At 40.4% G+C, this 16,998-nt stretch overlaps 2 protein-coding genes across 14 annotated transcripts in view; one reads left to right on the top strand and one right to left on the bottom strand.

Annotated features, from left to right (window-relative positions):
• The window catches only part of PAN3 (poly(A) specific ribonuclease subunit PAN3), a 134,843-nt gene extending 134,195 nt beyond the window's left edge, over nt 1–648 (bottom strand). For 4 of the 8 annotated variants that reach the window (XM_025462629.3, XM_025462628.3, XM_049101442.1 and 1 more), the window contains exon 1: nt 48–641. In XM_025462629.3, coding sequence (XP_025318414.3) covers nt 48–477 — 430 coding nt within the window. In that variant the 5' untranslated portion in view covers nt 478–641. Of the gene's footprint in view, nt 1–47 lie in introns of all 8 variants that reach the window. The other 4 variants (XM_025462627.3, XM_025462624.3, XR_003142299.3 and 1 more) reach the window with 3 other exon arrangements.
• A 345-nt stretch (nt 649–993) lies between these two features.
• Nucleotides 994–16,998, top strand: part of FLT3 (fms related receptor tyrosine kinase 3) — a 120,199-nt gene continuing 104,194 nt past the window's right edge. For 5 of the 6 annotated variants that reach the window (XM_025462618.3, XM_025462617.3, XM_025462621.3 and 2 more), the window contains exon 1: nt 994–1,940. The gene's annotated coding sequence lies outside the window, so the exon portion shown is untranslated. Of the gene's footprint in view, nt 1,941–12,697; nt 13,126–16,998 lie in introns of those variants that run through there. The other variant, XM_049101441.1, reaches the window with a different exon arrangement.

Below are 16,998 nucleotides of genomic sequence, written 5' to 3' on the forward strand. Positions count from 1 at the left end.
CGCCGCCCCGAGGCCCGGGCAGCCCTCCCAGCCCGGACCAGACTCACTTGCCAGCCGCGGTCCGTCGAGAACGCCGCTGCTGCCTCCTCCGCCGGCCGTGGCTCCTGCACCCGGACCCCCCAGGTCCGGCTTCTTGGGCCCCGGGGGCGGCCCGGCTCCCCCGCCCGGGACCGCTCCGGGCGGAAAGGCGGCCACGGGCGCGCCCGCCGGAGCCAGGGGGACGCTGTTGCTATGGAGGCCGAGGCCCGGGGCAGCTCCGGCGGCCGGGTCCTCATGCAGGAACTGACACTCCTCCCCGTAGAAGCAAGTCTTATCCTTAGCGTAGTAGCGGCAGTACTTGAGCTTCACTCCCGCCGCCGCCCCGCCGGGGACACCCCCGACCCCCGGCGGGGCCACCACCGCCACTGCCGCCGCCAGCGAGGAGGAGGAAGGGGAGGCGGCGGCCGAGGGGGGCGGGAGGCCGCCGCCACTGTTCATGGCAACGCCGCAGCCTCGTCTTCCGCTGCCGCCCGAGGAGCCGCCGCCGCCGCCGCCACCATAGACCGGGGAGGGAAGGAGGACGCTGCCGGTGCCGGATAAAAGCCTGGGCGGGTGGGTCCGTCCCGCTGCGGGAGCCGGAGCCGCCCGGGGAGAGGGGGGGAGGGGAGAGGGGAGGGAGGAGGGGGTAGGAGGGAGGGGAGGGGAGGGGGAGAGTTGGGATTCTCTCTCACTCACTCTCTCGTTCTCTTTTCTTAAAGGGGCCGCGCGGGACGACGGGGTGGGCGCACGGGCCCAGACGGGGCCTTCGAGGGCGCGGGCCAGAGAAGGGGGAACGGCGGCGGCGGGCGGGCTGGGAGGGTGGAGAGGCCGGTTTATTTTTAAATTCTGCCTCCACTCGCTCGCTCGCGCTCTGGTTCCTCCGACTTGTTTATTCCATTTTCCTCTTCCTGAGAGGGCCGTGGCCGCTGCGCAGGCGCGCCGCGGCGCGGTGGCTTGTGGGTAGCGGGAGCGCGAGGGGAAGCCGCGCCGGGCGTCCGGCCCCCGGGGCATCGAGCGGGCCGGCGGGTTCGCGGACGGTCGGCGGTGGCCTCCGCGGGCGCGGGTCCGGGTGGCGGAGTTCTCACGAGACGGACGCCTGCCTCTCTTTTTTTTTTTTTATTCTTATTTTTGTATATCCTCTCACTTACAAAACCAGGCGTCGTTTTTTAATCGAAAAGACAAAATTAGCAGAATGTAAACGGTCAGTTTGAGGGGCCGCGCCTTGGGAAGGAGCCCGCGCCCTTGCTCTCGTTGAGGGATGGTTTCATCTGTTTGCCACACTTCCTCTCCCTCTTTTTTCACCACCTTCCTCTTTTTCCCTTCGCCTTGAAGGTGATGAGAGCCGCAGGACTGATTACCTTCACTTCTGGGCCTTCTCTCAAAAAAACTGAGCCAAAAAAGGTTGATTTGGACAAACCCCCTGCTCGGTGCAGCACCTGTTTCCTCTATTTATATTACTGAAAGGCTTCAGTAAAATATTATGAAAAATAAGATGCCACCTGGGGACAACACTGCCTAGGCAGCGCCAGAAGGTTTCATTTATAAATGTGCTAGATTGCTTTTCTCTAATCAGCCTAGTCTTGATTTGAAATTCCAGTTTTTAAAAGATAGTTTGGTTTTTTTTTTTTTTCCTCCCTCGGCGATCTCCTGTTTCGCTGTGCTGTATTTAAAAAAAAAAAAAAATTTTTTTTTTTTCAGGAATTTTCAAGCCTTGGCAGGAAGGGAAAAGTAATTTTAACATTTTAGTTTTTCTCCTCTGTAAAAGATGTTCTCAAAAAGCAGTTTCAGAGTTGTGAAGGGGGAATATTTGTGGGCAGTATTTAAGAATTGTGGCAAACAGAAGAGATGACAGAAGAATGGATATGAGCAGGTGTACTACACTGCAGAAAGGGGGAAAACTGGATCTCATACATCACAAACTGGTAAGCCTGGTGATGTTCCTTAACTGAATTCAAAAATAACATTGTTTTATGTCTCTTGTTTAAAAACACTTTCATATATTTATTTATTCAGCAAATATTTATTAATGCCCATTATGTGTAGCAGGAACTGCTAGGAGCTGGAGAAACAAAAGTAAACTAGATGCAGTCTTGTCTGAGTTCAAATGGATTGTTTATTCCGCTGGTTGAGGAGCCAGACATAAAGCACACAGGCAATTATAAAGCAGTGTCTTAAGTGCTAATCTTATCAGATTGGCTATTAGAGGATATTAAAGATGTCAGACTTTCTGTAGAAAGTTGATGCTCAAATAGCAGAAGTTGAGAAGGTCTCCTTTGCAATCAGATGGGAATTTGTAAGCTGAGGCTTAATGGCTGTGTTACTCTCCGTAAGTTGCTTCCCTTCTCTGTGCCTTATCTGTAAAACACATAATAGTATCTACTTCATAAAGTATAAACTACTGTAAAATGTCCCATGCCTAGTAAGAATTCGGTAGATTTTAGATATTACTATTAGTAGTATTGCTGCTAATAGTAATCAACATAGAAGGGTGCGGAAAATAGCTTTACAGGCAAAGCAAACAGCTTGTGCAAAAGGCCCTGCAGTAAAAGAGCTTTCATTGTTAGAATAGTGATGGTGGAGAATTGAACAGGGACCATATCTCAAAAGTCTCTGTATGGTATGTTAAAGGATTTAACTCTTTCTTGAGAGCAATGGAAAGTTATTACAGGGTTTTAAAAAGTCAAGTAGTGGGGGATCCCTGGGTGGCACAGCGGTTTGGCGCCTGCCTTTGGCCCAGGGCACGATCCTGGAGACCTGGGATCGAATCCCACGTCGGGCTCCCGGTGCATGGAGCCTGCTTCTCCCTCTGCCTGTGTCTCTGCCTCTCTCTCTGTGTATGTGACTATCATAAATAAATAAAAATTAAAAAAATATATTAAAAAGTCAAGTAATGACATGACCAGATTTCCCTTTAGAGAAAAATATTTTAATTCTTATAAGAACCCAATGAGGAAAGTAAAGAAAATGGGTTATCACTGTTTTGTATATGAACAAACTGAATAAGGTCTGGATTTACACACAATTACCAATTTGTAAGTTGCAAAGCCAACTTACAGGGACTTCTAATTATAAAACATGCTCTCTGAGGGCACCTGGATGGCTCAGTCAGTTAAGCAACCAACTCTTGATTTCCGTTCAGGTCACAATTAAGGGTCCTGAGATCAAGCCCTATGTCAGGCTCCACGCTAAGCCCAGAGTCTGCTTGTCCCATTCACTCTACTCCTTCTCCCAAATAAATAAAACCTTTTTTTTTTTTAAGTGCCCTTTCCATTACACATTTGCCATTCCTAAATGAACCATATATGTTTATTAATGGCTTGGAAAGTGGTGTCTATGGTGGACAACAGAGGTTCATTAAATTCATGCCAAATTAAGCATATCATTCAAATAAACCTTTATTGAGAAGCTGTGTACTATGTATCGAGCAAGGTCTGCGCTAGGCTCTGACACACAAAAATGTGTAAAGTACAGCCTGGGAATCATGAGGGAAATGCCGATGATAAATCATCTCTCAATACTCCATTTGACAGGGGATCCCTGGGTGGCTCTGGTTTAGTGCCTGCCTTCGACCCAGATCCTGGAGTCCTGGGATCGAGTCCCATGTTGGGCTCCCTGCATGGAGCCTGCTTCTCCCTCTGCCCGTGTCTCTGCCTCTTTCTCTCTCTTTCTCTTTCATGAAGAAATAAAAGAAAAGTCTTAAAAAAAAACAAACAAACAAACAAACTGGGATCCCTGGGTGGCGCAGCGGTTTAGTGCCTGCCTTTGGCCCAGGGCGCGATCCTAGAGACCGGGATCGAATCCCACGTCGGGCTCCCGGTGCGTGGAGCCTGCTTCTCCCTCTGCCTATGTCTCTGCCTCTCTCTCTCTCTCTCTGTGTGACTATCATAAATAAAAAAAAAATAAAAAATTTAAAAAATTAAAAATTAAAAAAAACTCCATTTGACAGAGCTTGCCATTGAATCATTGTGAACAAGATGGAGAAAAATGGACTGAGATACTATAGTGAGGTGATTTAAGTATCTTTGATTAGTCATAATCAAAATGTTGATAAAGGTGCCATTGGAGCTCCGTAAACAATATCCAAAGAGTATAGATAAGTTGATACATGTCTACATGGTCTTTACAATCTTCCTTTGGACTCCGATCTTAACATTTTATGAAAAAATGTTATCTGCTCCCTACATGCAGAAACATATAGCATGTTCAGCAGGCTGGTCTGCAATTATTGCAAAACCACTGGGGATGTATAATGCAATAAATGACAAATTGGGATTTGTAAATGTCCAGCTGGAAAAAATGAACTAGTGCTAACAAAATGAAACCCGAATTAAATTGGAGGGAAACAAAGCAAACAGTTTAATACATTACTGATACACCCCTCTCCCTCTGCCCACCCTCAAAGCAAATAGGCAGTATTTTTTCAAAACCCTTTAAAATGTACATTACCTTTTTTTTTTTTTAAGATTTTATTTATTTATTCATGAGAGACACAGAGAAAGAGAGAGAGAGAGAGATTTGGGCAGAGGGAGAAGCAGGCTCCATGCAGGAAGCCCGATGTGGGACTCGACCCCAGGACACAGGGATCACGACCTGAGCCAAAGGAAGATGCTCAACCACTGAGCCACCCAGGCATCCCTGTACATTACCTTTAATTTATTATTATTCTACTTGGTAAATAATAAAATAACCATAAATAAGGAATTTTATGCTCCCATGTAATTATTGCAATATTTCATATGAAAGTCAAAAAAGAAAGTTGCTAGCAATGTAAATTCTAAAACAGAGAATGGCTAAATAGTTGACTATCCACTTGGAATATTATGCAGCCATTAAAAAAGCAGCCATGACGATAAACAGTAGTGCTTACAATACAATGTAAATACTTAACATGATACAAAATTGTATGTGCAGTGTTATTATAATGATGTAAACATAGAAAACCTAATAGAAATAACAAAATAACTGCCTTAAAACATTAACAGTGGTTTTACTAAGGTGCTAAAATGACAGAGTAGTTTTTTCCTATCTTTCCAAATTTGTATCATGAACATATATTATTTCTACAATAGAAAAATAAGCATTAAAAATGTGTTACAATTTAATTTTAACCTTTTAATTCTGAGGAGTACATGGATGTTAAATTGCTCTGTGTATTTTTTATTTCATCTTGTTTTCAAATAATTTTGTGAAGACAGGCTAGATACTCATTTGTGGCCCATTTCTTCAAATTTTCCCAAAGTATATTTCACAGATGACTGGTTCAGCAGTATATTAACTGCTTTTATACAAAGTAAAAGGTTCTACTGTTGAGAAAGTTTGGGAAATGCCAAGTTAAACGACTTTGTCTTTTCCAGAGTTTTGAATATGTTGATGCGTTGTAATTCTCTCAAACCAGGATTTGACAAGCAGAATTTACCATAATTTTTAACACTTTTTTTTTTAAGATTTTATTTATTTATTCATGAGAGATACACAGAGAGAGAGGAAGAAACACAGGCAGAGGGAGAAGCAGGCTTCATGCAGGGAGCCTGATGTGGGTCTCAATCCCAGGACTCCAGGATCACGCCCTGGGCTGAAGGCGGGCGCTAAACCGCTGAGCCACCCAGGGATCCCCACACTTTTTTCTTAAACTCATCTTGTGGACTCAGTGTTCCTCAGACACTTTGGGGAACACTGTCTCAGTCAAATGTGTCTGCATTCTTCAGTTTCCCCCATCCCAGCCCTTCTACCTTGCTTTCTACTTCATATGGCCATAAAAAGAAAGCACTAAAAAAAAAAAAAAAAAAAAAAAAAAGAAAGCACTGCCTATGTCCTTAGAACAGGTGCCCTTTCTTTCATCTAGGACTGATCCTTTCACTCATGCTCCAAACTTCCTAACATTTCCTCAGGGGTCTCTATCCAGCATCTTCTCTGACTCCCCTCGTAGTATGTGAATAAAGTCTGACACTGAAATAATGTTTAAGGCATCCATTCCTTTCTATTGTGAGCCTTTTGTAATCAGAAACAAAAATGTTTTTGTTTTCATTTATAAAAATACAAGAAAGAAACACTGCTAGTAGGAGGGCTAACTAATATGGCCACTCTGGAGGGCAATTTGGCAATATTTGTAAAATTTTCTATGCCCAAGACCCAACAATGCCACTCTTGGTATCTCCCTTAGAAAAACCCTTTTGTGCTCAAGGAGGCATACATCACAATGTTCATTTGAGGCATTGTTGATAATAGTGCAATTGGAAATAACATAAATGTTCATATATATAGAGCTAGATCTATATGTACCATTACTCTCCAAGAGCTGTTGTTAAATGAAAAAGTCACAATGCAGGTAAATATGGAATATAGCACCTTTTATCTAAAATAAAATATGTTTCCTACAATGATGTATATAAATGTGCATAGAAAAGACTGGAAGGATAAACATTACATTGCTAACAAGATAGAGATAAGGAGCAGTGGTGAACGGGCGGCTTTAGCTTTAGCTGTGATGTTTCAGCTTTGATAAGAATATGTGCCTGCTTCCGTAATGAAATTGGATTTTAAAGATAGAAAACCCTCACTTCCCATTTGTTTCCTTCTTTTGTCCTAACTTCTCTTCACAGGCAATTTATTTGAATCATCCTTTCATAGCCAGTCTCTTCATCTCCATTCATACCTTAATTGAGAATAATCAGACATTGCCCTGGCTTTGTTTTGGGTTTGGTTTGGTTTGGTTTTTTATATTGCCCTTGCTTTGTTAAAGTTTTGTTGTTGTTGTTGTTGTTGTTGTTGTTGTTGTTTTTAACCAACGGCTACTACTGATACTCATTAGCAAATTATTAGCTACTTTTCAGCCATTTTATGCTTCCTCCGTAATATTCAACAGTAAAAAGCATTTTTACAGCGCTCCTCACTCAGCTTCCAGTCACTCCTTTCTCTTGTTTTTCCTTCCTCCTCTTTCGTATTGCCACCGCCTTCAGTGCTGCCCACGTGGTAGGTCTTGCAGAAATACTGTAAAATGCTTTACAAACAGTTAATGTGTTAAAACTTAATACATTGCACAGAATATCCTCTGAGGCTGAAGCTTGTGTTATGAACACAAAATGTAATGTTAATGAGACACTAAAGTACACTAGATTTAAATTAAAATACCTGGTTCGAAACCTAGTTTTTACTAGATTATATCCATGTGGCTGTTAGCAAGTCTCTTAACCTCTCTTAGCTTCATTTTCTTAAATTTTAAAATGGAAGTCATGCCTACTTTATGAGGCTGTTTTGAGGATTGAATGATCTCTCTGCCACTAAGTAAACAAAATTTTTATTTACAAAATAATTTTAACCACCTTTCTGTGTAGAAGGCATTTTACTTCTCACAACTTTAGTAGATCTTATTACCTTTAATATTACTTATTTTAGCACTCTCCCTCATGCATCCCTCTACTTATATGATGAAGATCTTGGCAATTACTCTCATGATGCCTCAAATTCCAAAGCGTTTCACAGCTTACAAAAGCAGTCAGGCAGTTTTCATTTCTCCTCCCAACTATCCTATGAAACAGTTAAAATGAGGATATTATTTTAATATTGGGAAACTGAGACTTTAAAAAGTTCTCTAAGGTGCTGTGACTTGTCCCAAAATAGTCAACTTAGGCTCTTTAAAATCTCATGTTTATGATCTAATCAATACCCATTTCAGTAGGATTTGATTTGTGTCCTCTCATTCTGGATTTTCTTACTGTTGCCTTTAGTCCACCTTGAGATTAATATATTCCCTCCTTATCCTTCATTAAAATGCACCAAATTCGTATTTCATTCCATTGGATACTCTGTTAGGATAACCCTCAAGCAAGTCTGGGGGTTTGAAACCCATAATTACCTACTAATAGGGAGGATAACTTCCAAGATTATTTATGTGTTCTTTAATGGTAGTATTTACAAATGCAGCAATATTTCCATTTCTGGATGGAAGAACTGTGAGGTATGATGAAAGGATGAGATTTTTTTCTCCTTCACCTGATAATTTAAATGAACATTGCTTCCCAAATAGTTACCTTGGTAAAAACAAGGCTTGTTCTAAGCTATACCATGTTTTTGAGATTTATTTATGTGCCCTAATCACATTTCTAAAATATCGTGGTAGCAAATCTTCATTCTTCAAGAGAAGACTAGATTTTTGGAAATGACTCAAACTTACCAGAGCTGGGTGTGGTAAATGATAAAAATAACTGGATAGGGCCATGTCATTTGTGATTTAAAATGCCGATGACAGTATAAATAAAAACAATCTTCTTGGATGGCTTAAAAGCTGAGGCCTAAAAACAATGGCAAAATTATAAGAATGTAAAAATATAATGTTCCCATTTAACTATAATAAGTATTTTACAAGGAACATGTTCATTTGATTATATAGTCTAACGTGTTTGCTTTTTGAGAAATACCCTATGGTCGTATTTTTCACACGTTTCATATCTCTTCAAAAACATTTTGAAGGCAACTGACTACTTCCATAAGAGAAGGCTGTCTCTTTAGGAAGAGTTCATTCTTGAGTGTCCTTTACTAAAAAATCTTTAGGCCACTACAAGTCATTCATGCTATGAAGACTACATCCCAAACTGCAAATAATCCATAAATCCTATTTGCTTTGGGATGTAGTGTAAGAATTTCATTTTGTTTCAGTGACCCCTAGCAACATTCCCCCAGCAACAGAATGCTAAAAGCTAAAGTTGATGTTAGTTTGTATTAAGTACCAGTAATTGGGAAAACTTCCCATTTTCTGAGTAGCTAGGGATTATGTTAGTGATAGCTAGTTGTTTTTTTTTTTTTTTTTTAAGATTTTATTTATTTATTCTTGATAGACATAGAGAGAAAGAGGCAGAGACACAGGCAGAAGGAGAAGCAGGCTCCATGCCGGGAGCCCGATGTGGGACTCGATTCCGGGACTCCAGGATCACGCCCTGGGCCAAAGGCAGGCGCTAAACCACTGAGCCACCCAGGGATCCCAGCAGCCTGAGTTTAAAACATTCTCCTTCAAGACAACTAGTGTGGAAACTATAAATTTTCCTGCCTTTATATCTGTTTCTTTTATATTTGTAAAATTGTGTGTCATTTTATGCTCTTAAGTTCTAAGTTCTGCTTTATAATTCTATACAAGAGTTATTAGCAACTTCCTAGTATTAATCTTGTTTTGACAGATTTATGGTGCACCAAAAACAAAAGTCTTCCTATTTGTGGCAGTTACAAAAAATTGATATGTTGAGGCACCTCGATCTCATCTCAGGTCTTAATCTCAGGCAATGAGTTCAGGCCCCACGTTGGACTCCATACTGGGTGTGGAAGCTACTTAAAAATGAAAACAAAAAACAATTGATATGTTGAAAGATTTTTTTTAGTGTATCTGTGACCCTCAATAGAAGAGGCAGTCTTTCATCAATGTCATCATAGTTATATACTTGTATATAGTGTACAGACTTTAAGGCTTTATGGTAATAAAAGCAATTTTCTACCTTTCTTTACAAGTTTTCAAAGGACTTAAAGACTCTCATTCTTCTTATATTCCTGGTGAAGGCAAACATGATTCTAACATTAGTTGTACCTTTGAAATAACCCTGATTATTAAAGTATATCCCTGTTACCTGTACAACCACTACCAGCCTTACAGAAGTACCTTCAATTTTAGCAAAGCTCACTGCCACCATTTCTGTTCATTAGGCACCCCAACTCCAGAAAGTCACTCCAATATTTCTGTGTATAATATGCCCATTAATATAATTTTAAATCTAATAGTTCTATATTAATAATTTATTTTGCTATTTCAAGGATTAGATATTTGTTTCGGTGCAGATTTTCTAGTTTATATTCTGATGAAAAATTTATATCAGGACACTTGCTGAAAAAAATATATATTAAAACAAGAATCTTTTTTTTTAAGATTTTATTTATTTTTTCATGAGAGACACAGGTAAAGAGAGGCAGAGACATAGGCAGAGGGAGAAGCAGGCTCCATGTAGGAAGCCTGATGTGGGACTCAATCCCAGGACTCTGGGATCACGCCCTGAGCCAAAGGCAGACATTCAACCACTGAGCCACCCAGGCATCCCAAAACAAGAATCTTAATAGGATATACCATTAGTAAAATTAAAATGAAGCCCCTCGAAGCAAGAAACTTTGTATATTGCACAAATCTGTTCAAACCCCTCATATAACCTAGTATAGAGCAAGGATCTAGGTACTACAGTTTGTTTAGGATTTTTGATTTGCCTAACTGAAAACAAAAAACAAGAGCGAAAATATTAACATTAGGTAAAGAAAACTGGAGGCCAAAACGTGTGAAAAAAAGAGGAACATTACAAAAAGATAAAAGGTCAGCACCACAAAATAATAATAAACCTTTATGCACCAAATATTACTAAATGCCAAAATGCAAGAACACCTAGCAATACAGAACTTGGTTTGAATCACACACAAAGTCACACACACATATAAAGGTAGAGCTTAATGAACCTCTTTCAGAATTTAACAGACAAAAAAGTAAGGATGTTAATATATTAATAATGTAATCAACTGGCTTACCTTTCAGCCGAACATAGAACTTTGTACCCTACTGCCAAATTATATATATATATTTTTTAATTTATTTATTCATGGGAGACACAGAGAGAGAGAAGCAGAGACACAGGCAGAAGGAGAAGCAGACTCCATGCAGGGAGCCCAACATGGGACCCTATCCTGGGATTCCAGGATCACACCCTGAGCTGAAGGCAGGCGCTTAACCGCTGAGCCACCCAGGCATCCCTATATATGCTTTTCATATAACCATTGAAGATCTACAAAAATTAAACATACCCTTGGCCATAATATAAGTCATAATACATTTCAAAAGATATAGATTTTATAGGCTATATTTTCTGATTATAATCCAATATAACTAGAAATCAATGCTAAAAAGAGGGAAATAAAGCCCACCTATTTGAACACTAAGAAATGTCTTTCTAAATATTTCCAGGACCAACGAGAAAATAAAACTGAAATTACAAACATCCATAAGTCAATGTAAAGGAGTACATACCGTGTCTTAAAACCTTGACTACACTGTTATACTAAGAAGAAAAGTATACATAGTTTTAACTACTTTTATTATTTAAAAAAGAATGAGGGGCTCCTGTGTGGCTCACTCAGTTGAGGGTCGGACTCTTGTTTCTGCTTAAGTCATGATCTCTGCTTCATGGGATCAAGCCCTGAGTTGGGCTCCGTGTTCAGCAGGGAGTCTGTTTCTCTCTCTCTCTCTCTCTCAAAGGAATAATTTTTTTTTTTTTTTTAAGTAATGTAGCAAACAACACAAGGACAAAATGAACTGAGTGACAGGAGGAAAAGGGAATGTGTAATAAAGGAAAAACTAAGGAAATAGAAAACATCAAAAGGTTTAAACAGATATACTCCTGGCAATCTGATGATAGCAAGAAGAAAGAAAAATATACATCATTATTATCTTCAAAACAGAAAATAACTACCAATCTACAATACAATGTCCAATGAAAATATTCTTTAAAAATCAAGATGAGGGCAGCTCCGGTGGCGCAGCGGTTTAGCACCTCCTGCAGCCTGGGGTGTGATCCTGGAGACCCAGGATCAAGTCCCACATCTGGCTCCCTGCATGGAGCCTGCTTCTCCCTCTGCCTGTGTCTCTGCTTCTTTCTCTCTCTCTCTCTCTCCTCTCTCTCTGAATAAATAAATAAAATCTTTTAAAAAATAAAAATAAAAATCAAGATGAGTGGCTTCATTGTTGAGCGTCTGCCTTTAGCTCAGGTCATGATCCCGGGGTCCTGGGATCGAGTCCCACATTGGGCTTCTTGCAGGGAACCTGTTTCTCCCTCTGCTTGTGTCTCTACCTCTCTCTCCACGTCTCTCATCAATCAATCAATCAATCTTTAAAAGTGAAGATGAAGAGTTGAGACAAAAATCAGAAAATTTGTCACTAGCAGACCCACACTAAGGATTTCAATGGAAAGAATGAATAGCAATAAGGTGAAATACACTGGTAAAACCCAATGAACATGGAACGCATAAAACAATAGCAATACCTTGTGGGGTTTTAAATAGATGTGGAATTAAAAGACATGAAAACAACACATAAATCATAAAGGATACAAGTGAAAGACCTTAAATTCCTTGCGTTTTCACAGAATAAAAGTAGTAATTTGTCTTAGACTTCAGTAAGTCAGAGGTGCATATTGTAACCTCTAGGATAACTACTGAACATAAAGCAAAAATATGTAACAACTTAATACAAGGAGGAATGGAATAATAAAGTATTTGATCCAGAAGGAATCAAGAGAGAAAATTGAACATAGAATAGGCAGAACAAAGGGAAATCAGAATGATAACTTTAAATCTAGAATATATTAAATGTAAACCACTGAGCTCCAATTAAAAGACAAAGGCTTTCAGCCTTTCCCAGCTATTTGTGGAGGAGTCCATATGACATTGTTCTGGGTTCCCAGTAGTAACTTAAAAGGGAATCTTGCACAATGTCCTGGGTTCTTGTGGTAAGTTAGAGGGAAGCTTTCAAAATGTCCGGATCACTTGGTGTTCTGCAATGAAAGAGGAGGATGTCTTTAAATTCCTTGCAGCAGGAGACCACTTAGGTGGCACCAACCTTGACTTTCAAATGGAACAGTACAAAAAAAAAAAAAAAAAAAAAAAAAAAAAATGGAACAGTACATCTACAAAAGGAAAAGTGATGGCATCTACATCATAAATCTGAAGAGAACCTGGGAGAATTTTCTGTTCCCAGCTTGAGCCACTGTTGCCGTTCAAAACCCAGCTGATGTCAGTTGTCACATCCTCCAGGAATACTGGTCAGCAGGCCGTGCTGAACTTTGCTGCTGTCACGGGATCTGCTCCTACTGCTAGCCACTGCACTCCTGGAACCCTCACCGACTAGGAATCTCTCCTCTCAGCTTTGAGGAGCTGAGATTTCTGGTGGCTACTGATCCCAGGGCTCTCCTCCAGCTCTCAACACAGGTGCCTTATGTTAACCTGCCTCCCATTGCTCTGTATGATGTGGACTCCCCTCTGCTATGCAGACATTGCCATCTCATGTGACATCAAGGGAGCTCACTCAGCTCTGATGTGGTAAGTGCTGGCCAGGGAGGTTTAGTGCATGCATGCACTGTCTCCTTTGAACACCCATGGGTGGTCATTGCTTGATGTCTAGTTCTACAGAGATCCTGAAGAGATTGAGAAGGAAGAATAGGCTGCTGCTGAGAAGGGCAGGATCAAGGAGGAATTTCAGGGTGAATGGACTGTTTCAACTCCCGGGCTTACTGCTGCTGAACCCAAGGTCATGGGCTAGTCCGATGGCACAGGTGCCCTCTTCTGCCTGTCTAATAGTTCCCTACTGCAGCCCGAAGTGTTCAGCCTACCACTGAAGGCTAGTCTGCAGCTTCCACTGCTCAGGCCACTGAGGGGTAGGAACTGTTCAGAGTCTGTTCTTCCACAGACTCTTTTTTTTTTTTTTTAATTTTTATTTATTTATGATAGTCACAGAGAGAGAGAGAGAGAGAGGCAGAGACACAGGCAGAGGGAGAAGCAGGCTCCATGCACCGGGAGCCCCACGTGGGATTCGATCCTGGGTCTCCAGGATCGCACCCTGGGGCCAAAGGCAGGCGCCAAACCGCTGCGCCACCCAGGGATCCCCTTCCACAGACTTAAACAGAAAGTGGAAATAAGTTTGATAGAAAATAAAGACTTTTGAACTTTTGGGTTGGATTAAGAAGAAAACTACCAGGGTTCAATCACAGAAGCACAATCACTGTAACTAATAAAGAATAAGATATTTATTATAGATCTTACACAGTTGGTGGACATTCGATAAAATTTAATACTCATGGGCAGCCCGAGTGGCCCAGCGGTTTAGCGCTGCCTTCGGCCTGGGGTGTGATCCTGGAGACCTGGGATGGAATGCAGCGTTGGGCTCCCTGCATGGAGCCTGCTTCTCCCTCTGCCTGTGTCTCTGCCTCTCTCTCTGTGTGTGTCTGTCATGAATAAATAAAATCTTTAAAAAAAAACACAGACACACAAAACTTAACACTCATGATATTTTTAAAAATCAATACCAAACTGGGACTGAAAAGGAGCATGTTTAATCTATAAATGGTATCTATAAAAAAAACAATAGTAAACAGCATATTTAATGATAAATTGTTCATAGTTACCATCTGAAATCGAGACATGTTCATTATCACCATGTACACTAACATGGTACCAGAAGCCCTAACCAGTATAAAAATGGAGAAAAGACAAAGAATGAGAGATTGAAAAGGAAGAAGTGAAAGTAAACACCCTTAGAAAATATGTTTGTATATTGTGGCTGGATACAGAGTCAACATACACAATTCATTTGTATTTCTATATATCAGCAAAAATTAGAAAACTGGAAAATGTTTAAGTGATACCATTTAAACTCATACCTAAAACAATCCTAATGTACCTTTACTAACAAAAGGTAAAAATATGAATGATCATTAAGAAGACCTAAATAAATAATAGCAAGTTCACAGATTGGAAATATTATAAAGATGCCAATTCTCCCCAAATTGATACTAGATTTGGTACAATTTTAATCAAATCCAAGTGGGATTTGTGTATGTGTATGAGTGTGTACTACAGATCAATGAAGAAAGTGTTGTCTTTTTAAGATGTTATTTATTTGAGAGAGCATGAGTGGGAGTGGGGCAGAGAGAGAGAGGGAGAGAAGTAGACTCCCTCCTGAGCACAGAGCCCCATGTGGGGCTCGATTCCAGGACCCTGAGAGCATGATATGAGCCGTCAAAGTCAGACACTAACCAACTGAGCCATCCAAGATGCCCCAAAAGTGTTGTTTTTTTCAATAAATGTTGCTGGCGGGATCCCTGGGTGGCTCAGCGGTTTAGCGCCTGCCTTCTGCCCAGGGCATGATCCTGGAGACCCGGGATTGAGTCCCACATCAGGCTCCCTGCACAGAGCCTGCTTCTCCTCCGCCTGTGTCTCTCATGAATAAATAAAATATTTAAAGAAAATAAAAAATTAAAAATGTTGCTGGCTCAATTAAATATACATATGGGTATCCTTACAGTAGATTATAAATTTAAATTTGAAAGTAAAATAAGACTTCTTAAAAATAACATAGTAGAGTATCTTTGTGACTCAAGGTAGCAAAGATTTCATGAATGGGATATAAAGATATTTTTAAAAAGAGGAAAGAGTGAAAAATACACTAAAACTAACATTTTAATCCTTAAAGTGAAAAGTATGGGAGTACCTGGGCGGCTCAGTCAGTTAAGTGTCCAAATCGTGATTTCAGCTCAGGTCATGAGATTGAGCCCCACGTTTGGCTCCATGCCTAGCATGGAGCCAGCTTAAGATTCTCTCTCTCCCTCTCCCTCTGCCCCTCACCGCTGCTTGTATTTTCTTTCTAAAAAAAAAAAAAACCTAACAAAAAACAGCGAAAAGTGGAAGTGGGATAAAATATTTACAACACATGAAACAGGTAAAGGATTTGTAACCATAATACATAAAGAATTCCCTCTAATCAATAAGAAAATGATGAACAACCCAATTGAAAAATTAGTAAGAGACTTGAACAGGCACTTCTAAAAAGATGATATACAAATAGTCAATAAGTATGAAAAGATTTTCAACCATATTAGTAATCAGAATGAAAATTAAAATACTACACAGCTGACAAAATGGCTAAAATTTAAAGAGTGATAATACGAAGTGCTGGCAAAAATATGTAATAGTCAGAATCTTTATATATTGCCATTGGTAGCTAAAATTGGTACAACTACATTGGGAAACAGTTGCTGCTACGAACATGGGCTTTATTTATTAAAATTAAATAAATGCAAACACAGCTATTTAACTCCTAAGTGAATTCCCAACAGAAATGCGTATATTTCTTTGCATCAAATGTGTGCCAAGAGCATACATTATTCCTTAAAATATAATTTATTATAGGTCAATATTGGAAAAATGCAAATTCCTATAAACCATAAAATGGATAAATAATTATGGAATATGTTCATGCAGTAGAATACTATAGACCAATAAAAATATATTAAGTATTGGGGTACCTGGGTGGCTCAGGGAGTTAAATGACCAACTCTTGATTTCAGCTCAGGTCATGATCTCAGGGTTGAGAGATCAAGCCCAGTGTCAGGTCCTACACTCTCTCCCTCTCCCTCTGCCCCTACCCCCATCCCACTCTACACCCACACACATATACTCCCTCTCTTAAAAAAGCATGCATTAACTATTGCTAAATGCAGCAACATGGATGAAGCTTATAAACATGTCAAGAGAAAGACACTAAAGTACATTCAAAAGAGCACTTAGGGGGATCCCTGGGTGACTCAGCGGTTTGGCACCTGCCTTCGACCCAGGGCGTGATCCTGGAGTCCCCAGATCAAGTCCCACATCAGGTTCTCTCCACTGAGCCTGCTTCTCCCTCTGCCTGTGTCTCTGTCTCTCTGTCTCTGTCTCTCTCTCTCTCTCTCTCTCTCTCATGAATAAATAAAATCTTAAAAAAAAAAGCATCTTCTATGTAATTCCACTTATATAGAAGTTTGAAATGTACAACTAATCTATGTTGTTAAAAGTCAGAATATTGTCTGTATTTATGAAGGAGAGAAAGGCATTTGGGGGGGGATGTGAAGAAGACTTGTGAGATAATAGCGATGTTTTATTTTTTGACTTGGTAGGGGTTATATGGGTTCACTATGTGATAATTCATTGATCAGTAACCCTTCTGAAAAAAATTTTAAAGTTTTTTTGGTAAATGATATAATAGACAACATTAGGAATTTAAAAAGTGCTATGACAGTTTTGGCGCCTGCCTTTGGCCCAGGTCGCGATCCTGGAGACCTGGGATCGAATCCCACGTCGGGCTCCCGGTGCATGGAGCCTGCTTCTCCCTCTGCCTATGTCTCTGTGCCCCTCTCTCTCTCTCTGTGTGTGTGACTATCA

The sequence above is a fragment of the Canis lupus genome, chromosome 25, assembly GCF_003254725.2.
Source record: "Canis lupus dingo isolate Sandy chromosome 25, ASM325472v2, whole genome shotgun sequence".
NCBI lineage: Eukaryota > Metazoa > Chordata > Mammalia > Carnivora > Canidae > Canis > Canis lupus.